Source organism: Anopheles nili, chromosome 3 (genome assembly GCF_943737925.1).
Source record: "Anopheles nili chromosome 3, idAnoNiliSN_F5_01, whole genome shotgun sequence".
NCBI lineage: Eukaryota > Metazoa > Arthropoda > Insecta > Diptera > Culicidae > Anopheles > Anopheles nili.
Window position 1 is genome coordinate 62,624,310 of NC_071292.1, and position 23,433 is coordinate 62,647,742.

The 23,433-nt window shown below is 47.2% G+C and overlaps 1 protein-coding gene across 1 annotated transcript; it reads left to right on the plus strand.

Moving 5' to 3' along the window:
- Window positions 1-21,278, plus strand: LOC128726409 (uncharacterized). The gene is made up of 11 exons (XM_053820216.1): window positions 1-1,519; window positions 10,156-11,149; window positions 13,094-13,114; window positions 13,311-14,395; window positions 14,464-14,561; window positions 14,624-15,007; window positions 16,764-16,817; window positions 17,493-17,702; window positions 17,772-18,873; window positions 19,207-19,490; window positions 19,603-21,278. The coding sequence occupies exons 1-11, from the start codon at window positions 1-3 to the stop codon at window positions 19,885-19,887; spliced, it is 6,036 nt and encodes a 2,011-aa protein (XP_053676191.1). The 3' UTR covers window positions 19,888-21,278.
- The last annotated feature ends 2,155 nt before the right edge of the window (window positions 21,279-23,433 follow it).

Consider the following 23,433-nt stretch of genomic DNA (forward strand, 5'->3'; position numbering starts at 1 on the left):
ATGGAGAAATCAGCAGCCGCCGCCCATCCGGCTTCTGCCGCTGGGCCTAAAGTATCCCAGATAGCGAACCTATTCCAACGGAAGCCTGTAGAGCTCACCCAGGAGGTACAAACCCGCGGAGAAGGTGCGAACGCCGGCAGCACCGCCGCAACCCACTCACCAACGGCCACCGTCGTGCGGACGGAATCACACGCGGCCCGTTTCAACAACGCGCGCGCCCTATTCGAAAAGCTCGGCGAAGGACGCGTCAATCGGCCACCACCGTTCAGTATTAAGATGTCACATTCCAGCAGCAAGGAAGACAACCTGTCCGATATCGGATCCGGCCCCGACCGGTCACCATCGCCAAAGAGAAAGCAACAGCTGCACAACCAGCAACAGCAGCCACCGGTGGCCATTAGCAACGGCATCGGGAAGCTCGATTCAAACCGCATCCTTAACCAGTCCCGGCTAAAGTCGGAGAAACCCGAAAAGCCCGAGAAACCGGAACGGAAGTTTAACTCCCGCGAGCTGATCGAGAAGCAGAAGAACTGGACGTCACATTTCTCGAAGACGCGCACGACGAAGGGTGCTTCCGGTGGCGATTTTAACCGTTGTGACATCATCCGGACGGTTCCGGGAACGGGCATCATTGCAGGGGCGGGTTCGAATGCCAGCTCCGTTCCAGCACCTACAACAAATGGGAATTATTCGGCCCTTTCGAATGGTGCCGCAAAGGAACCGTCAACGTACGTGTCGGATCGTAATGGACTCAACCACGGTGGCCATGTTGCTCCGGTAAGCACCGGGTATCATCGGTTACCTTCTCCCAGCGAACCACCACCGAGTCCACCCAAACGTCAGACACCTCCACCACCACCACCCGAAAAGGGCCCACGAACGAGCGCCAACTTGCGGCAGAATTCCTTCCCGAGTCCTACGAAAACACCACCAGCGGTTCCACCACACGCCACCGACTTGAGCTCGCTCAGTCCCACAAAGTTGAGCCCGGAAAAGCTAAAACCTCCACCCAGACAGGCGGAACCTCCACCGGTGACGGCACCACCCCACGCCAACCTGCCCCCGGTGGCTCCCGTACGAAGCAGCACTACCGTTCTTACTACGGTACATCACCACAGTGCTCATGAACAACAGGTACAATCGGTGGTTCCACCGGAGAAGGCGATCCGCAAGAAATCCCTCGAGGGAAATCTAGACGATCGGGTGCCAGTGGCCACCGGAAATGGAGCCGCTCCAGGATTCAAGTACCCCGAATTGGGAGCACTCGCTCGAAGGCAGTCCTCAGAAAAGGACACTGGCTCGGGAGGACTCACCTCGCCAGCTCACGCCATCAGTTCTTCACCCAGCCCAGGGGCAAGTGCATCCTCAGGTCCTTCCTCGCCCATCCACACCGAGGACGAGAAGCAGGAGAACGAATCGACGGAAAAGCTAGTGAAAGGAGCAAGCACCGAGCGGGAAGATTCACGAGCGGAAGATACCCCATCGGTGGCCGACAGGAGCTCGGTTGAGGAACTAAACGGTAAGTCTAGAAGCTAAGATCCAGCTGCAATTTGGGGTGGCACAAATTCATCGCAAACACCAATGAAACAATTCTACCACGTGACTAAATCCTCTCGAGACGAATCGTAATCGACGCGTAGCAATTCGGCGCAGAAAGTCTGGTTGTTTGGCCTGCTGGTCTGGTTCCTGGATGCCTGGTCTGCTACGCATCAGATAGCTAGGGTGGCGGGTTCAGATGAGCACCATTGTTCCCGGTCACGGAGACTTCTCGCGATAGGACCCTTCATTGGTGGTACTAAGCAGCTTATATTGAACACTTCATAGCATCGTCTGCGAAACGTTGCTTCCAACTCTGTTCGTTCTAAAGAGACGCAATAAGTGAAAAAAAATCTACTCACTCTTTTGAGCCTTCGGAAAGGATGTTTTGTGAAGAGGCGGAGTGTATGCAGGGTGTATGCGTACTTCAGACTCGATTCCGTCTCGGAGCGTGCCCAAGCATACCGGGAAGTGGGTGCTTACAACCCTTTCTGTTTCGTTTTGCGCGACTCCCTGAACCCCGGAGGTTTCGAATCTCGGCGATGCGTCGTGCATGATATAATAATAACTTTTCCAACATGAACTTTGGGAGGGTGCTGCCGGCGGTGTGACGGTTTCGAGCTAATTTCCTCCCCGTTCGGAAAATCTTCGCGCATTCAACTGTAACCGTATTCACTCCGTAGTCGGGATGATCTTAAATCATCTCGATGAGTGAGAGAGAGTGGGGTCTATGCCCTTGTAGGGCGCAATTAAGCAAACACAAGAGGTGTGGTGTGCGGTATGTGGCGTGGTACGAATGTCTGATGTTAGGGCAAGTCGTCGTTGCATGTGTAGAAGTTCCTCGTGCACTTGCTAACAAGGCACATGGTCCTTATGTAACGCCGCTAGCCTTCAGAAGGTGGGTGTGTTTCATTTTCATATGTTTCATCTTCGGCGTTTTTTCTAACCTTTTTGTAGAACAAAATTACAGAAATGGGGTACCCTAAATCTGGAAAACTCTGCCGTCAAAGAGACTACTGATTCGTGGTCATGCTTGGACAAAATGTTGGTAATTTTCGCGCAATTGACGGTCGAAACAAGCATCAGCGTCTCGTTGACCTGCTGCAATTGTTTATGCCCCGCTCGGGCCCGTAAAACCCGTCCCAGATGCAGATGCTGCTCACATGTTCGAGATGCGAGCAAACATCAACCACCATTTCCATCCTGCACCGTGTGGGGTGGATCGTGAAATTAGTACTGGTTTACCTCACCGCAGTGATGATGCACAGCTCTCCCTCGTGAATGCACTGCACGCGGTCGCGCTAAATTGGCCTATTTTTGATCCGAGCTCCAGCTATTGGAGCGTAGTAAACCAGTACGTTCACTGTAACACTGGCAGAAATGACGCCCGGATCCCGGGGGAGGCTGCCTGAATTGCAAATGAATGCATTTTTTTATGCACCCGTTCTCCTGACGGTCGGAAACCTGGGAGAATGGCGGAAGTTAATTCGGGAACGATACCCCGTCGTAAATGGGGGCAGCACAGCATAACGATGTTGGTGTATGGGCGTTTCGTTTCGTTATTCCATCACAAAACCCTCGGCCCAACCGCACATCGATGCCATTCCCGTGCGGGTCCCGATCGTTGCATTGCCTGGGGCGCATTAGTGGGTTTACCGAATAGTAATTTGCTTGCAGATGATGCTGCATTTCGTTGGATCTCTAAATAGCGCACTCCATTTGGGATTTGCTGGCACACGAAGTTATCGTTAGTTGGCAGTCACCGTGGTGTCCATTTGCTATAGAATATCGTTCATCTCCAGCATAGCGTTATATCGCAACTTCATCCACGAGTTCTATCCGTTTTTATACTTTAGCATGGACGCTTGCATTCCTGTGGGAAGTACTCAATGCTGGCTCTTGCACACATCTGTACACCAACAAGCCTGCTTATATTTCCCTCATAGCCCCATTACTCTTCCGCAAGAAAATAAATCTGAATGAATTAACTGGCACCCCGTTACGAGCGGGGATGAAAAGAAAAACAACATAAAATCCAACCCCCACCCGCGCGAGATCTTTGCTGATGAGAGAGCGGAAAATGCATGGCCTTTTCGGTGCAGGGGCGCGCGTACAATGCGACGTTGGAGTTTTGTTGTGCATTTTTCATCACACTTTTGCATCACCGTTTCCATCACGCATCTCCAGAATAAACGCAAACGGGCACTGCATCGAGAAGTTTTGGTTTTTTTCGATATAAATAGAACGCCATGTGTGGTGTAAGTGAAGGGAAAAGAGGCACTGCGTCGGCTCGCACACATGCATACAAATGTCTCGCGAGGGGCCAATAGAAGATGTACTTTTGAGGGAGTAGCAACCATCGTTGTACCCGGAAAACGCATTTCCTGCCCAGCACGTCTCACAATCGAGCCCTTTCATTGAGGGCGCTCATGATGATTCTACCCACGGAATGAAATGGGCGCGTTGATGCGTTGGAATGCTGACTAGAATGGAATTTATCTCATCGTTCATTCGACGATGCGTCAGTGAAAGTGTCTTCTAAAAAGTAACGACGGTTGGCGTACTCTAGCATTGTTGGTAATATTCATGTGCAGGGATTTTTCAATGGGCGCACTCAAAAGAACGAGCACTACAGCGGCTGTAAAAATGTGTTTTTGAGTATTAAAATTTGACAATAAAATTCAATCCAAAACCTGCTCTTAAAGCTATGAAAAGCCGCGCAATGCTCCCACGGGTGATCAGCTAAGACAGGCTTCCAAAAATAGTAATTGTCGGCGTGCAGTCTCTCTGGCCCGTGCTGTGATCCTGTGATCCCATATCGTGGCATCATTCTCTCCATGCTGTTTCGATCATAAAATCGATCGACGACTACCACTCCCCGGTTGGTTGATGCACGGCCGTTCGGTTTGAGACACCGTCCGGTAGTATTCCAATGGAAACTAGCACTCTCCGATCATGCCGGCTCGTGGGCGAGATATGTGTGCGTTTGAATGCTGCCGGCCGGCCATTAGTATACCCTACCCGCAGCATCCATGGATGCCGGCTCGCATACGAGAGAGAGCTCGAGCTCGTGAGTTCGACCCTCTCTCGATCAATTTAAGCGCTCGCGGTAGTTGAGCTCTTGTCTCACAGCGTCGATCGCACAGCTCATCCGCGAACGTGCCGCGATCGACACCGAGGATCGGCGTCGGACAGTTTTCCCGTGTTAGCTTCCCATCCGCACGGACGTGATCGCCGGCTGGTGCTGTTATTCGCAAAACCGGGTTCCCGGGATTGTTTGGTTCTGTTTTTGTGCTTCTTTTTGATTTGTTTTGTCGCCGGTGAGTGTGGCAACGCCTATGGTGTAGGCGGTGTTGGCGCCATGTAGCGATCAACATCGTCTGTATGCTTCATTCCATTCGGTGAAGAAGGAAGCGTATCAGGCGAGACTCAAAGGAGTAAAGTGATCGTGAACAGTAGTGGCGACCTTGTGCGGGATCAGCACTATCTCAGGGGAGTGGACCGCTTTTCCAGAGGTGTCTGATTTATGTGCCACCCACTGCTGGTTGGGGACAGTTTCTTTTATAATTCCACTTTTGAAACTACCCCTTCGGCGTGAACCACCGTATTGCAAATGTTGTGTCTGTGCGTGTTGCCACGTGAGAATTAAAAGTGATGGCGCTTTCGTTGTTGGGGCAAAATGTATATGTATATTTATAATCGGGCCCACCAACTGCGCCAGGCAAATGGGTTAATCTATTAGTAGCTGAAGTGAAAGTGTTACAGAATATGCCCCCATCACCCAAGAAGAGCCAAAAAAACAGGAGAAGCCCGCCTCGTTGGATTTGATGAATATTTGTGTATTGCGATTCCGTGCTAGCGTGTTTTTTGCGATGGGCGCTGAGTGAGCCATTCAATGTGGGAAAGGAATGGAATATGTGTTCACAAATCCCAGTGAGAGCACAAAAAAATATGGGGAAGCAAAATAATTTTATGGCGTGAAGGATATAATCCCTCTTTGCTAGCAAGTGGAATGATGTGAAATAAGCGAGGCGTGGCCAAAATGTGGAGACGAATAAAATGCGCACAAACAAGACCCATGCGGTATGTTTGTCTTTCGAGTATTTTCAGGCCCTAGTGGGGTAGTTTGATTCACGTTCCAGAGTAGGCCACTAGAGCGGGGTTGTAAACTGGTGTGCCGGCACAATTTAATTGGTAAAGATGAAGCGATCGAGTGAATGAGAGTTCGTCGAATAGTTGGTCAGAAGCTGCAGTGTGCAGTGCAGCGGCAGTTTCTCGAGCCTTCTTGAAATTCATCAGAATTGGTTTAAGTACCAACTGCCAGTTGCGGCTGGAGCTGCGAAGTTTTTTTCCTCCCTCTGTGTTGTACCCAATTGATGGCTGCCAATTATGTTTGCAATGCTTTTCGACGGCCGTGAGCGATACCACCGAGCGTATTGCCTAGCGTTCTGAAAAGAGGAGCATTCCTAGAGTGGTGAACGCTTATGCTTTTTGAAGACACTCTTTACACTTGGGATGTTAAAACCCCTCACGCGTTTGCTGACGTTACGGCATCGTGTTTGGTGAATCATAAATTCACTTGAATTATGTATTTAGGGGGTCGAAATTTGAGGTGCCTACAAAACAGCTGAGTACGTTTAAATGTCTCGCTTAAAAATAGGAAAATAATCACTCTGACCTTAGACACGTCGCCATGTATCGACCAGGATCGCGCCGGTAGCCGGTATTTTTCGTGGGCGGGAGACTGTTTTAAATTTAATTTCGGTTGCTATAAACAACTACCGATCACATCGCCACTGGCGCCACACAAGATCGCGCGTCCGTTCATCCGGTACGGCATGTTTGCTGGGGTTAATTTTTTAGATTTTGTACAGCAGCCTTTAATGCGATCCCCTGGGATAACAAGTAGAAATGTTTCTCTTGTCTGTTTTCCTTCTTTTCTATCGCTGATTGGAGCGTGAATGACAACTGCTTGAAATGTCAAATGCCACTCCACCCAAATAGTGCCGAATGCTGTTTGTTCATTGTTTTCACGCAAATAGCAGATGCGATCGTGCGATCGACTTCGTTTGCATTGGCGTTGTTACGCAGCACATGGCCGCAAGCGGACGGTCTGAGAAAACTAACAGCTATGCAAAATTCCATCGAGCACCAAGCAACCGCGCACACGTTGAAAGTGCACAGCAAATTCCTCCACCGAACATGGCGAAGCGCAACAAATAACAAACAAACAAACAAACGATTTGAACGATCTGCCAGAAAAAAAAGAACGAAGCAAAATGCTCATCATCCAAACCCGCGAACCATTGTTTGGCCATGGACGTTGCCCAATCACAGCAAAAACCGTCCCAAGTTGTTATGGCGGTCCCCACATGTGTGAATGTCACAAAAACCAGACGGTCGGGAGGTCGTTTGAAATTTTTATAAATATAAATGGACAATTTTTTTTTGTTGTATCCCACTTGTCTCGCGTGATGAAACCATCACTTGGGGTTGTGGTTGTCTATGGTGACAAGGCGCGCGCGCGCGTATGTGTTGCTCTGTTATGATCACTCGACTAGCTGGGCCACGTTTTGTCAAAACGCCGTTTATATCCGCCAATTCACGGGAAAGCGTAAAACCGAAGTTTGTCAGAGTCATCACCGAAACTGCCATCAATTACTTTCGTCTCGTTTTGAGGGAAAGAAAATAACAAAAAAATACCTACCCCGATTGGCGATCGACGGGGCCCGGCGAAAGATCAAACGGGCGCGCAGGGGGAAGATCCATTTCTAAGTGGATATTTGATCATCCAATTTATTCCTGCGTGGGGCCAAGATCGTGGCACTGACGTGAAACTCCCGCGCCGACGTCCACGCGGGTCCAAATATGACACGTGAGCGTGGTTTGTGGGAAGAGATGTCAAACAACTGTAAACGGTTTTGCGAGAACTTGTTTAAAGTTTTATTACCTCGCTAGATGACCTCGGTTTCGATCGGTTGCCGTTGGACCGGGTGGGTTGTTCTTGCATCTTTCCTTGCCTTTCGGTTGATGAATCATAGTAGCTAAGTGATTGAAAATGCGATTAAAAAAGGTTGAAATCTGTCGGCAGGTTTATTATTTCGTGTCTGCCTGACGCAAGCTCTCAATGACGTCAGGGAAAGGTCCTCTTTTTTTGTTTAAATTTTCTTCACGGCTACCGCATAGTGGCCATTAAGGAGAAATGTGAAAATATTTTGCTGCCCTGTAGTTGCAGTGGACGGAGGTTATTGGTGTTGTTTAAGTATGTTTGAAAAGTAAGCAATCTTTTAAAATGTTTCTTGTTGCACTGAAGGGTATCTTCACGCTAACCCAAGGTTTATGACGCCATAGTGAAGTTAATCAATGAGCTTCAATCAATATAGCGACCGCTCTGCCGAGGACACTTTCGACTTGTGGTGCTCGTGGCAGGAATTCCATCAGCATCCATACCACCCCCGGCAGCTATTCGTTGAACTTTCCATCCAAAAACCGATCGTTCCGTAACCATTCACTTAAATGCGAAGCAATCCGACCAATCTACAACCTACTGAACGCTCGGTAAGACCGGCTATGCAAAACATTTCCACCAACGCAACGGTTTCCTGACGTGCGCGCGCGCGGTTCGGAATTCGGAGTGGCACGTTCCAAAAATTGAACCAGCTTTGGGTTTACTTTGCCGTTGGTTCACTTGGCAAACCACAGCAGGGATCTCTGTGAAGCAGCTGCCAACATTTTAGACCGAAATTCTTAGTCGGCGATCGATCGAGTGCAAGTGTCGTTAGAATTTACGGTGACTGGGACATTACTCTCTTTCCGTCTTTCTTTTTGTATTTTTTTTGTGGGGACTTGAGCGCCATCTGACGACTTGGCCTTCCCTATGAGATGAGTGAAACATGTGTTGTGGCAATGTGGCAGTGGAATAGAGCAAACGGCTCGATTAAGCCGCTGGTTTCGTTCGCCGCCTCGCGTGGGACCGAGCCAGTAAGTAATGTTGTGATTTGAAAGCGTAATATGAGCCACGTAGCCACTCTCCGGGGGCCTCGTATGTATCAATAATTGGGCACGTTTTTGATGGGCCATGCGTTGCTATTCGGCTCAACTCATTTCCCGACAAAGAAACATTCAATACGTTTGAATACCCAAGATATATGACACCACGCTGAAGGTTCTTTTCCTTTCCGGTTTCTGGAGATAGGTCCGCTGGGAATGATGGACCGGGAAAAAGTGTTGGCATAACAGACTGTTCAAAATCTCGTACTTCATTAAGCAATAAGACAATCCGATAGGCTCGTGGTTTAATTGTGTAACGGATTTATACGCTGAAACGTATCTGTTTTGTGATCTGTCAATGGAAAATTGATAGCGCTCAGTCAACTAGTGAAATGTTTCCTTTCTGGTGAACTACTTACATCTGTAAAATCACGTTGATTGCATGTTACACTAAACACAATGTAAAAACGGTGGTTTTTGTGGGAAATATGATGTAGTTCGTCCCACCTAAATTGAATGTAGTCCAAGAAAAACGTTCGCCTTCCCATCAGTCAATTGTGAGGAATAATTTTATGACAACACCTCCTAGATGGCAATCACATAAAACGAAAGCGCCACGCAGTTGATTGAAGTAGATTGGCATTTTTAAAAGAAGACGGTAAGCAACAACCAAAAAAGTCCTCCTCCCCACAAAGCCAAGTTACGCACGACGAAAGCGGTCGAAAAAGTCAATAAACATTTAGTCTTCTGTCATGAGCAAACGTTCCCTAAGTGGTTAAAATTACGAACAACACCGCGAATGCAATTCATTAACACATAATAGCAGCCTGGCGTGGGCTCATCTGATGGACGTTTTAGAGGGCTCTGTCGGTACGTTGGCTGACCCCTGGCCATTCGCTATCGGTCCGTACCATCTACCGTGAGCTATTGTGAGAAGAATGGCCGATGGAGGTGACAACGGGGAAAAGTCGTGAAAACATCTTTGTGCTCTGCCAGCTAGCGATGGTAATGTTCTGGTGGAGGACGCATTTGCAACGCTGATTGTCCATCGAAGGCAGCCGTGGATCGCACGCGCGAAGGTGCCTTTTGTGTTTGATAAGTGCGCATTTAAGATGACTGACCAGCAACAGGCGCACGTTGTAAGCGTCTTGTTACTTTCGAGCGGTACCGTGGAAAGGTTGAAAATTGTGTGAGAGTGTGTGACGGAAAAACCATCCCACCGTGTGTTACGCTTTCCAAACGCGCAGTAGAATAAGATGTTGTTTCGCGAGTGAGAGCGTAGAGTTGGGTTGCGAGCCGACCGGTGTTGTGCATCAGGCAGCAGCAACACGATGTGTCTCAGTATTCGCCGTTTTTGCATCGACTGCAAAGGTGAGTGGGTGTTGTTGAGTCCCTTTCCCTAACCACTGGAAGCAGGTTGGGCTGAATGGTGGGAACATACGGTGCCAATTTCAGATAGTTAGTCCGCGTAGATCGTCCGAAGATGACACGTTTTGTTGGTCAGTTTGGTCTGGTGCAATTGGCGGTTTTTTTGTCGGACACTGTGTCGAAGACAGATCGTTCATATGGTGCATGTGACTCTATGTGACGTTTTCTGACTCTAAGAACTGTGTTTATTTTTCGTTCCAGGAAAATCCTCACGAACAGACGATGAACATTCCGGTGAACAGCAGCATCAGCAGCAGCATGATGGCGTTACACGTCGCACGAAGGTATCGAGCATTTGCTTCGATGTACCGGCTGCAGGACTCGGAAATCGTCCACCGAGCATCATCAGCAGCTCGACTACCACGGACGAGGGTGGCTTCAACGAGCCATCGCCAGAAATTAAAGCCAAGCTGAAGCCAGCCTACGAGTTCGATTTGCCGTTGCCGGCGTCTCCACCACGTAAGCTTCCGGTTGGTGAAGATCGCTCACCGGTTAGCAGCCCGGCGGAAGCCAAACTAACCTATGCAGATCTTGGCTACCGGGTCCGACCAGACGGCACCGAGTGTGACGAAATCTACGGCGAGGTAGACGTGTACCGAAGTGCCAACACGAGCAGCAGTATTAGCGGAATGCAGCAACTTCCGGCACCGATGGTGGCCAACAATCGATCTCAGTCCTGTGGCGTTAATGGCAGCAGTAATGGAGCGGTTATGCTGAATGGCAGAGGTTCATCTCAGCCCATGGTTGGCGGCCCAGGAGCGGTTCCAAACGGCCGAACGCCATCGGTTGATCGAGTGTTGTACGCGTCCATCTTGCCATCCTCGGTTGGGGACAACAGCTCCACAACCACCACGGCCACGGACAGTGAGCTAGCGTTTATGGACGGTGAACGGGACGAAGCGAAGATACTGGACTTTGACGAGCTGAGTGAGATGGGTGAAAAGGGCTACCATAGCCCTCAGACGCTGCTGGATCCGACACGACCCACACTGAGCGAGGTGGAGGATGATTACAGCACGAAAACGCTGCCTGATCCACCATCGCTGGCGTCTATGCGACCTCCGCCTATTCCGGAGGGTCCACCGTTGGATCTGCAGGATTCGCTGAAGTTCGCAGATGCTAGCGACAACGAACAGGATAGCCTGCTTCCGGATGAGATGACGGCTGATGAAGCCGAGCGGCTGCTAAGCTCCAGGTACGTACTTCCGGTGGAGTGGTGACATTCGATAGGATGTGGTGTGGCACTAGACCAGGTATGGTGTTGTCGTAAGTGTACCAAACAGGTGGTGTATGTGTCTTATTCATGTTTACCAATGGCTTTGAATCTAAGCAAAAATGTGTTTTAAACCGTCATGTTTGTTGCTGTAGTTTTCCTATACTGGTAACAGTTTCGCAGGAAGCGTAGTGTGCTCGTGTATTTGTATCTGTTACATCAAGTAAGGCATAAAACCATTCGTTGTTGATGTAAATTATTTAAGGACTAAAAGGTACATCGTTCAAATTTGACAGCAATTTGGCATCGATTATTTTCAATTGCACTCGGACAAAGAACGTCCAAGGTACCATCAGACAGAGTGTGATTCGGTTGCTTACTTTAGATACCTCTGCCCGTTGCTTGATAAATTAACATAAGAAAACAGATGATCTGCGTTGACCCAATTCATTTTGGGATGGTTTCCGCGTGTGTTTTAGCCCCCGCACTGGCTCAGAGTACGAGTATATTGAATATCCGTGTGGAAAATGCTTGTTTACAAGCAACACGCTTCGCTTCCTGTCCAAAACTCCCCAGGAACCGGGAAATTGTGTCACCGGGGAATGTGATCTATCGATCTTCGATGGTGTGTGATGCAATTCCCCTGCTGGGTTGAAATAATTTACATCATAAATGTGTTCAGTCACATGGCCGCGGAGAAACACGCGATAGGAATCATTCGCCTAAGAGCGGATGGTAATGTAATAAATCGTTATTGGCATACTTTTGCTCGTGAATGTGAGATGTGATTGAAATTCATTGAATAAACAAGGCTGCAATCACTTTGCTCTTGTACGAACCCAGTGAACGAAGGGTGCATTATAATTGTAGTAATTGTCAATCACACACGATGATGTAAAGTAGCTTGTGCCCCTTGGGGAATGTAGTTTAACTGCATTACAACGACGTAGTGCCGGTAAGGTGGGAAGCAGGGCTTGAAGAAGACGCTTTTTATCAGCTGATAGTGTGCAACTGCACCATTGCCCTTGACATCGCTTCATTGTACGTCTATGAATGGAATTAAATCAGTACGTAGTATGAGCGTGCATTCCTCGAAGACGGTTTCTAGATTACATTTGACATCTTCTTTGGCGGAAAAAGCGAAAAAAACGTTAATTGGCTGTTTGTACCAGGTACTGTGCGCCTCCATCGTTTGTTCCAATTATTCCAAATCCATTTTTCCAATGATCTTGCCTTGTAAAGCCATCACAAATATACACAAAATTCATCTACAGACTCCTACTTAAAGAAAATAGTTCCATTTTTTTGGGGATATGTTTCCATATCCGTCTCCTTTGATGAAGACCGACCAGAAGAAATTCGATCCAGTCATTAGCGATAGGGAAAGTAGTATGGATCATATCTGAAGTTCACCACTTCACAATAATCTACATTCGGGTTTCGTCTGTTTGATTAGAGTTTTGAGTGCGTCTTAACCATATTTATGGTTGCTTCTATCGTCGAAAATAAATTGATCTTTTTTCTCTTTTCTCTTTCTTTTTAATTTCATTTCTTATGTTTGGCTTTGATTCGTGCTTGTTGCTTGCCATTGGCGCGACAATTGTTGTGTTTTCATTCGTTCCTTCGGTCTTCCTTCGTTGCATGTAAACAATGGAATGAAAACAAACCCACATGCATCACACAACCATCACGCCGCGCACGAAATGCATCTTCATTCGACACTTCCTTTTACATGCACACGTTACACATGATCACCATCATCGCCATCCTCCGTCACGCCGTTGGGCCACGCTTCGTCACTCGCTCTGCCGTTCCATTTGGTTTGGGTTTGTTCTCTTTCCATCTACCCAAACCATCCTTCGGGTTTATCTGTGTTGGCTCAACTGCTTGGCTGATCATTTCTGTGTGCGCATGTTCGCGCAATAGGATATTGGAGAACAGGATCAGGTAATGTGAAGATCGAATACGATTCTAAATTTGCTAACTTCTAGTGATATAAGATATAAGTCGCCTAATCTTTGTGTGATCTTTGTCGTATAGATGGAAAGATCCTTGCCTCGTTTGATCTACGATAAGTGCATGAACACATATTGTATGGTGATAATAATCGTCCGTGCTACTTTCATTTGCTCGTATTTCTCAGACAAAGGCCACTACTCTCAGATGAACAGGCACGTGAGGTGGAGCAAATTCTGCTCAACAATCAAGCGAAAGCGGAAGAACCGGCACGTGTTGTTGCTAGTCCTCGGCAAACGGTTCGAGAACGGGAAGCGTCCGCAGTTTCAGTTACTAAGCAACACCAGGCGGTCCCATCAACTCCGATGGCACCACAAAAACAGACCCCAGGTTCGGTTGCCTCCGCCATACCGATGTCCGACGAACCGGATTGGTTAAAGGACGTGCTGGAGGCTCCGAAAAATGTCTCCTCTTCCACAGTGGGTTCGATGCGCGATAAACCTCCACCACCACCGCCGCCAAGTAGTGCGAGCAGGAACAATTCCACTACTAGTCAGCCGGAGGAAACGAGCATCGGCAACAACACGACCTGCGATCTGCTCAACCAAACCATCCTTGATTCGTCGTCCATTCTTGCCGACTCGTATGTCGACACTGGCGATTCGATTCCAAGCGTTACGACTACCACCTCGGACAGCATTAATCTGAGTAAGCTGGAAGAATCCGCGGGTGAAAATGGTGGCGCCGGAACCGAAGCTGAAGAAGCAGCTCACGTTGAGGACACGCAGGACGAAGAAAGGGATACGGCAAGCAGTCGACGCGGAGTCGTCCACCGTCAGCAAGCTCCGAGCGGTGAGGTTGTCAGTGAAGCGGATGTGTCCGCGGACGACGAGTCGAATAACTCGGCCGGGTTCTACATTCCTGAGTATCCGCCGGTACGCTGCAAGGAAGTGTACGTAAACCCGGACGGGGTGCACTTTTTCGAGGATGGCAACTTCTGGATGGAGGTACCCGGGTTGATCGAAGCCGAACGGGACATGGACGATGACGATCTGCGTGGTTACGTGAAGAAAACGACGAAGGTGAAGTTCAGCTCCAATCCGATGCAGGTATTTTCGACGTTCTCGGTGAACGACTACGATCGACGGAATGAGGATGTCGATCCGGTGGCTGCTTCGGCGGAGTATGAGCTGGAGAAACGAGTCGAAAAAATGGACGTCTTCCCGGTAGAACTGATGAAGGGACCTGAGGGTTTGGGGTTGAGTATAATAGGTATGTTCCGTAGGCCATTAGCCGATGCTAGTGAGTATTTTGTAATGCCTCTCGCAAACCTTCCACAGGCATGGGTGTTGGAGCGGATGCTGGTTTGGAGAAGCTGGGCATTTTCGTCAAAACCATTACTGACAATGGGGCTGCTGCACGTGACGGAAGAATACAGGTAATTAAAATGGCCAGTTGCGAGCAATGTGGAGCAGAATTGACCATTGATTTCGTTTGTAGGTGAACGATCAAATCATCGAAGTCGACGGTAAAAGTCTAGTCGGTGTTACGCAGGCGTACGCAGCGTCCGTCCTGCGCAACACATCCGGTCTGGTGCGATTCCAGATCGGGCGCGAGCGCGATCCGGAAAATTCGGAGGTTGCTCAGCTGATCCGCCAGAGCTTGCAGGCGGATCGAGATAAGGAAGAACGTGTCAAGCGTCAGCTGGAGGATTACATACGCCGGAATGCGGAAATTTCGGAAGACAGCACGCTTCCGGTGTCAGCCAATTCGAGTGTTTCGGAGGGCCCAGTCAGTCCGACGACGAATGCAGCTGAATCGCTGTTCGAAACTGAGGCCGCACGCAGCAGCGATGTGGAATCGTTGCGTCGCATCCTGCAAGAGGTAAGTTGCTCGTTTGCTGACATTTATCATCATCATGCTACACTTTATATACGCATTTCATTCATCGAAGTCGTTATCGTTTCTTCATCTCTCAAATTGGCGATTGGTATCCAATTCGTTGTCGTTTGTTTATTATGTTAGCTTATTCCGAATGAAACATTCCAAATCTGCTTTAAATGTCATTGGAGTTGAGGTTCAACGAATTGAACCCGAAAACAAATTGTGCAGAAGTGTTATGTTGATGTTAAGTTTAAGTATTTGTTTTGTTCGATATTCGAGTTCAATGCCTTAACTTTATCAACTCATAAACAGCCGATTGAAACCGGCCGAATAATTTTAAATTTTGCTAGTAAGTAATGGTAAGGTGAATTGAATGATACTGGTTTAAGGTTTGTTTTACTTGTTTCCTTTTATTAATGCTTCGGCGTTTCGAAAGCCGTTTCGCCGCTTCCACTAACCGCACCGATTCCATTTTGTTTCGAATTGTCAATTGACATTCGAGTTGAACGTTTAGTATTTCGTTTTCTCGTTTGTTCACTTAAACCGTTTGTTCTATTCCATTTCTTTTTTTACTGTGCATCACATACCTTCTAACCATGTTTGGGAATGGCCATGTCTGTGCAGCATAAAGCGGTAAAGTTTTGTTTTATAGTGCTTCTAGCAATTACCAGTGTTTTAAACGTTTGCTGCGTTGATATCTCACAGATGTTAGAAAGTGTTTGTTGGTAGATTGTTCATACGGATGTCGTTCAGTTTGGTTTGTTAGTATGTAGATGCTTTTTGCAATTTGTTGTTTTTTATTCGTTCAGCAAAACATAATTGCGGCTTTATATCTGTTGGTTTCCTTTGTTGGGGTGCCATAGATGGGATAGGTGAACTTATGGGTTTTGTTACGAGTTTCTAGCTTAAGTACTCATAGCTGGAACCGAAAACTCCTCAGGAAAGCGGAGATCGGAAACTGCTGGCTTGTTGAGCCTTATAAGAGTTGTGTATACAATGTTTCATACTCTTTCCATTGAGACGGTAAGATTGAACTGCATGCCACGCTATGTAACAGAGAAAATCGACGCCAAACGCATGCTACCCTTTTCATGATAAAGCACTGCTACACCCAACATATGCACAGCAAGCACTGTATTTGATTTTCATTTTTGGTATTTCTTTTAACTCCCTATTTGTTACTCGAACTTGGATGAAAGCTTGTAGTGTACTGAAACTGAACGAAGCAAACAGTTACTTCCACGTTTGCAGTACAGATAGCGCCAGAATCGGTGAAACCTCATACAGTTTGAACTCCCATCGATCTTGTTATATTTTTGATTGCAACATTTATTTCGTTATCCTCTAGATAAAAGCAAAACCATTCACATCTGTTCATTGGAATATTTTTCCCAATTTCTTTCTTTCTTTCCAATCCGTCACACGAATGCATCTGTATCTTTGTCACTGCCAACCAACTCAACCAACTACCCCTACACTCGCTCGAAAAAACGCAAAACAACCACCAACCACCCCTTATTTTGAACCGTTCTGATTGAAACTTGCAAAATTTCGCTCAAACGACCACCTACTCAATTTGCGAATTTCGCTCTTTTTTGGCTGTAAATGTACACGTCCTTTACTTTCGGTGTCCAAATTCGTTTGCCAATCTTCGCATCCAAATCATCAAACTATCCTCATCGAAACGAATCCGGTTCCCTGGAATGTTATTGAAACGATTTGATGATAACACGAAACCAAATAATAATATCTCCAGAACCTCAAAACCATTGCACTGCATGAGGGCGACATTCTGAACCTGAAGCAACAGGTAAGTTACGTTTATGGTTTTGTTTTATTATAATTTAACACTTATACTTTCTGTAACGGGTGGGTTTTCGTCCTTTGCTGGATGGTTCGTTACCGGTGCGAGCGAATAAAAACTAATCTTAAGTTTATGTGTAAGTGTGCAAGTGTGAGTGTGCGAGCGATTGTGTGCTTGTGGTCACTGTTTCTGTGCGCGCAAAACTGTTTTCTTCCCATTGTCCTTCCCAGGCGTGTGTGTGCATATATTTCCGTACTTGTCTCTATGCTGGATATCTTTCACCTCATATTTGTCACGAGCATACATATGCTTTACATTTTCACATAGTCACGAAACACCACGTTGCACCACAAGCAGCTCATGCGAATTGGCTATTTCCGTATCTTCTATCGATTTCTATCAAATTTCAAACATATTACACAGTTGTGAAGAAACAGAGTTGCGCTTTTCCACGCCCCAGTCACGTTTAGAACGATCTCATCACAAGATCGACGTTTATTTAATTGCAATAGTGCACCTATGGAACGGCAGAAGTGTATATTTATTTGCGTTGGTAAAAGCTGTTCTGTTTTGGTAAAAGCTGTACTAATTTCACCTTCTTTCTTCTCTCACCCTTCCCTTCTGCAATTGCAATTTTCATTCCACACTTCCACCCTCGTACTTACATCTCCGCCTTACTAGCTCATTAAATACCAGCAGACGTGCAACGAGGCTGAGTTGTTAAATGAGCGTGTTAAGCAGACGGAACGGGAGCTGGCCAACATCAAGAAGGAGGCAAACAATTACCAGAACATGCTGCAACAGTCCCAAGCGCAGTATCTGGTGCTGGAGAAAAAGTACAGCCGCGTGAAGAAAATACTGCGCGACTATCAGCACCGAGAAAGGGACATGGTGAGTAACCTAGGGCCTAGCAAGAATCTCTAAGCATGGTTACTAAATGATTATCCTGTGTGTTTGCAGATTCAGTTCCAGGAGTATTACCTGCAGCATCTGCAGGAAAAGGACACCGAGTACAATGCGCTGGTGAAGAAGCTTAAGGATCGCGTCATAAGCCTCGAGCAGGAACTGCAAGAGACGCAGCGAAAGGCCGGTTTTCCCGTAATACTACCGTACGATAGTGCCAGCTTGAAGCTGACGCCCCAGATGAGTCGCCGCCAGCCACCAAAGCCCGTCTTCCAGAAGCTAGAGACGGATCTGTCCGATACTGAGTTCAGCGATCTGTCACCGGATGGTGAGGGAGAGGACGGCAAGACGGCTACAGTCGAACGGAAAGTGCCCCAGGCGAAGGACGACGATCTAGACGTGGCAGTTCCACAGCACGAGCTGCTAGACAATTCTCTGAACAAGGGCAAGAGTGACTTGGTGGCTCGAGGTGGTCTGGCCAAGCGCAACCTGCCCGGCAAGCGAAGCCACAGTAACAGCGGCTCGGACTGCGCGCTGGACGAGAGTGATGAAGAGGGTCAGTTGAGAACAAATACCGGTACGGGTGGTTCGCACGAGTACAGCGGTCTATACAGCACGCCACAGATCGTGAACCGAAAGGTGGCCAATCTGACAGGAGAAGACTCGGGACCGCCGGTATACGCGCAGGTCAATAAGGATCGCAGCTCAGCCGGAGGCCATACTGGCGGGCCTGGGGATCCGGGACAACAGCACACCACCATACCCAACATCTATCGGGCAGCCGTCGGATCGGACAACGGTAAGCTCAATTCGAGCTATGGCTCCGACCTGAACGCGTCCTCGTACGACAGTGATCTCGGTTCGTCGACGGATAAACTGAAGGACAGTGGGCTTTCGAGTGACAGCTGGATGTATCCGAGCCGCCGACCAAAGGGTCTGAAGGGCATCACACCGCCGTTGCTGGCGGAACAGCTAAAAGAGCGGCTAGCGGAGCGCCGTGGTTCCGGTGGTGGACTGATCGATGACGGATCGTCTCGAGATTCGAGTGACGACTATTCGGAGATCAACCAGCAGCAACGGCACATCAGCCCGGCCGTGTCGTTGTCGCAGAACTTGCTGGTGGAAATCAAGAAGGCCGTCAACGAAGCACAACCGAAAGGTAATACACCCGCCCGGAGTTATGCTCTTGGCTCGGCTTTGCCTGTGTGTGTTCGTGTGTGTGTATATGTCTATATGTCCTGTTGCGCGACCTTTGCATGTGCGCCACGCATTGGATCTTCATTGATGTGTTTATGTGTGATTTTCGTCCTCGCTTCCTTACTGGGGGCGGGAACGCGCACGACATTTTCATTTGAATCGTCCTTTTTCGTTATCATTTACAACCGTTATCGTGTGCGTAGTCTGGAGCCAAAAGATTTACTGTAGATTCTTTTGGTTTTTTTCTTTTTTCTTTTTTCTTCGCTTCTTCTCTTTCTCTCTGTTTCGTCCGCAGTGAAAAACATACTTCCACAAAATTTATCTCCTCCAGGCGGTAACGGGCCCTGGCAGCAGCAGCCCCAACAGCAGCAAGGACAATCCACGAGCGGTGGCACCACGGCAGGATCGCAAGGACCTCCGTCGCCATCGAGCGTGTCGAGCGGATCGACGTCCCCGGGCGCCTACTCACCGAGCCGTACGCTCGACCTGTCCGGATCTACGTCCAGCTTCTCGAGCGATCGAATCCGTGACACGCACCAGTGGAAGAATGGTCCCGTCGAGGAGTGGTCCAACGAACAGGTACCGTTGTCTAGCATTTTTCTTTAACACCTTTTCTTTGGTTATGGCAGGAACTAACCAGTGTCTTGTTGTTGTTGTTGTTCTCGTCCTTCTTGTAATGTGTGTTGGCCAGGTGTGCCAATGGTTACTGGGAATCGGCCTAGACCATCACATACCGGCGTTCATGCAGCATTCGGTCGAGGGTGGCGCTCTGTTGCAGCTGGACAAGCCCGATTTCAAGATACTAAACGTCGGGGGTGACGACAAGAAGCTACTGAAGCGCCACATAAAGGAGCTACGGCGACTGAACGAGAAGGAGCGCAAACAGAACGAAAAGGAGCGGCGCGAGCGTGAGAAAATGTTCAAGAAGGCGGAAAAGAAGGCCGAGAAGGAGCAGAAGAAGCGGTATCAGAAGTAAATGGCCGCCACCGTGCTTTAGAGCGTAGGCTGTTCGCGATAAAGAGGCATTTATAAATAGCGATCGAGCGAAGAAAGCGACGCATCTTTCGCCAATTCAGGCATGTCCTCATAGGCTCCACATAAGCTACATTTATGTGATGGACGAGGATAACGAAAGACAGCTTTTGATGGATGAAAGGGTAAAACTAACAATTAGCAATGAGAGAGTGCGCATGGAGCGTACAGTTGTTGAGTTACAAAGAACGCAATAGCAAGGCATAGAAGGTTAAGTTTTATTGAAGTAAAGTGTTACTTTTTCTTTTGTTTTTCTTTTTTTGTTTTACTTTTTCGCTGACCTTGAAAGCGACTTTACGATCAGGAAAGCTCGGCAAGTGAATATAAAACTTGCAGCATTTCCTTGCCCGTGTAACACAAGCGAATGTGTTAGAGATTACTTTGCAATGCGATATTGGCATTTTTCCACATTTTAGTTTATTTCGCTTGCGTTTAAGGTGTGTGCATTTTTGATAGATTTATTGTTTAGGATGGCGGTTGTAATTACGATTTGCTTTTGCTTTCGTGTGTGTGTATGTGTGTTTGTTGGCTATAATTTATTTATTTAAATTGAGAGTACACAGTCTGGAATGCATGTGAGAGCGAAAGTGCATCTCCCGATCACGAAGAAACCTTGCACTGTGCAACGACTCGCATGCCCAGCAATGGCGCTTATAAATGAACAAAGCAAACAGAGGTAGCTATGATCAAATAAAAATTATGATTTAGTGTAAGCGCAATCGCGAACCGACCCGGCCTAACGGTGGCGCCCGTTTAGATGCAAGGGCCAAAAGAAGTGGTACCAGTCCACTGACTAACCTTCTCGGTCAACTCGCGAGGCGAAAGTGGCACTGTACGTAGCAGCAAGGGCGTATTACAAATGATAATTTATTGAGTAGAAAGACACGTACGAAGACGATGGACCGTACAGCAAGGTATATGATGTAATCGTTATCGATAGAGGAACCCTCCCCACAATATAAACGAGAGCACACGCACGCGAGGTGTGTGCATGTGTCATAAGGGCTAAAAAGGGCGTGGGGTAGCACACGGCGCGAATGGTTGACCGCGGCCATCGGACGTTGTGATGCCCCGCGATAAAAAACCAAACCGTTCACTACCATTACTATCACTTCCTTTTCCCACCCGCGGGGAAATGCACCTTTATATCGTTGTAGCGAAAATTAGCATAGGCGGAAATTTGAGCAAAAACCAATTGTAGTGAAACTTATTTTTAAACGCATTGTAAGTATCGGGAAGACGTTCAAGCGTAGATTAAAATATTCATGGATTTACGAGGCGAGGCGAAGAAGTAGCGCCAAGAGCAGCTGGGAGGATATACAACAATAAATCTGACGATGGAAATTGTTTATTCGTTCATTTATGTGATTTACGTTTGATGTTTGGTTTACTGTTTTTTTTTTATTTTTCGTTTCTGTATAATGTCTTTAGTTATTCTCGTCTTTGTCTTGTCTTGCGTTGCTCTCGTCGAACTTGTGACGTGTTTAGTTTTTTGTTCAACCAGTACGGTATTGTTTTACTTCTCTACTTTAACTAATATACTTTCATACTAATATACTTTGTTTCGTATATTTCTTGTTTGATTTTTTGATTAAATGACAATCGCACACAATTTTCGCCCTTTGAGGCAAACAAATCGTCAAATTGCGCAACGGGTAGAATGGAACAATCCCCTGATAGCACAGGGTGCGAATTTAATAACCACCGCTTCGATGCAATGCCAATGCCTATCGAACATCGCTGTAAGAAACAGCATTAACCTTTCGACATACAGGCAGTGAGCCCTCGGTTTTGGTGGGCCTTAAAGCATTCGCGTGTTTTTTTTTGTTTCCTTTCCGTACGATTACGACAGAAACCACCACCACCGTTTAATTGATGGCCCCGTCGAATCAGACGTTACAGCGGTTCAAAAAGTCGCCCAAAAGGATGACGAATTGCTTGACCCGCCTATCGGGAACTGGTCTCGCGGTTGTCGAATGTGGATTATTAGAAAATAATCAGCAGTCGGCCGGGATAGGTTAGACCGTTTTGTAGTCGGGCCGGTGTCAATCAAAAAAACGAAAACCTCGGTGACGGCCTTAGCATAATTTGCCCACGTTTGTGGCGACCGGTGGGTTTCTGCTTTTACGTTTCAGGCACTGGCGAGCCTCGAGATGCGTTGTTTGACGTACCAGTCGTGTAGTATCAATACATACCGGTGATATGTTTAGAATGCGCAGATTGGCGTGTACGCGTAGCTTTTCACATCGAAGTGATTTCTCATGATAATGGGCTTTGTTTTGCAATCTCATCATTTTATAGGTTTTTTTTTCTGTTCTATTAGCCTTTGTTTAAATTCCATCGAGCAATTTGTTCTACACGCAACGCAGGCTACCGATGATACATAAATGTTAAAGTTCATCGCCAAAAAAACAGAAACCTTTGACACATAAAAAGTACTACGGACAAGGCGACAAACAGACACACCCACACGTGGAAGACAGGGAATAGTAACTAAATAAACCCAGGCGAAACCTCCAGATATTAATTGTAACCGATGGGATGCGTGAGCAGAAGCATACAGAGTTGTCCAATTTTTTGTATTAACCTTTTGAGCAAGTTTTACTCCATTGCAAAAGTGAACCACACGTGGAACGTAACCGCTCCTTTCTGCGTTTGTGTTTGGATGCCGGAATGCAAGGACCCCAGTGGAGTCGATCGCACACACATGCGCATCCGAACGGGCTCCATTTGGCATTCAAAAGCGAACCGGATCAGATTGACTACCAAGAACCAATATCTACACGAAATGCTCATTTGATATTAAGTGAATTTAAGGATATTTAAAGGAACAAAAAAAAAAGAAACACGAATCAGTAAACGGTATAGTAAAGCAGAAGCGAGGCCCCCTTACAAATATATGAAAGAGAGAAAAAAAAGCAACAACGGCACATTTTAAGATAAAGCAAACTTTTACCCTTTTCTTACTCCAATTCTACCTATTGCTATCTAGGACAAAGTAAACACAACATAAAGAAATGAACTAAATAAAGGGAAACTAATATGAATGAATAGTAACGCTCTAACAGACAGTAACGCAAGCCAAACGACGGTCCAGATTTAGATGTTTTGTGGCCCCGTTGGGATGTGCTGGGTTTTTTCCTCAAATTTTTCGGATGCTCCAACCGTTAGCAAAGTCAGCAGAATGACTCACGATAAGACCCCAATTGAAGCTGACGATTCGAACGCTCCATTCGTGTGTATGGTGGATGGGAAGGGAGGAATGTGGGTAGGAGGGCGTAGGAAGGACACATGAAACATGAACGACTCTAAAAGGCGGGTGGGTAATAAAACGTAAAATGAATAAATGTATACACACAAACAAAAAAAAATCGAATCGATAATAAACGAATAAACTAGCATTGGAAAATTGTCATCAAGTGCGTTAAGAAGGTTGCGTCGGATATTGAACGGTTTAGCAGATACGGTGATTAGCAGAATAACACTGATT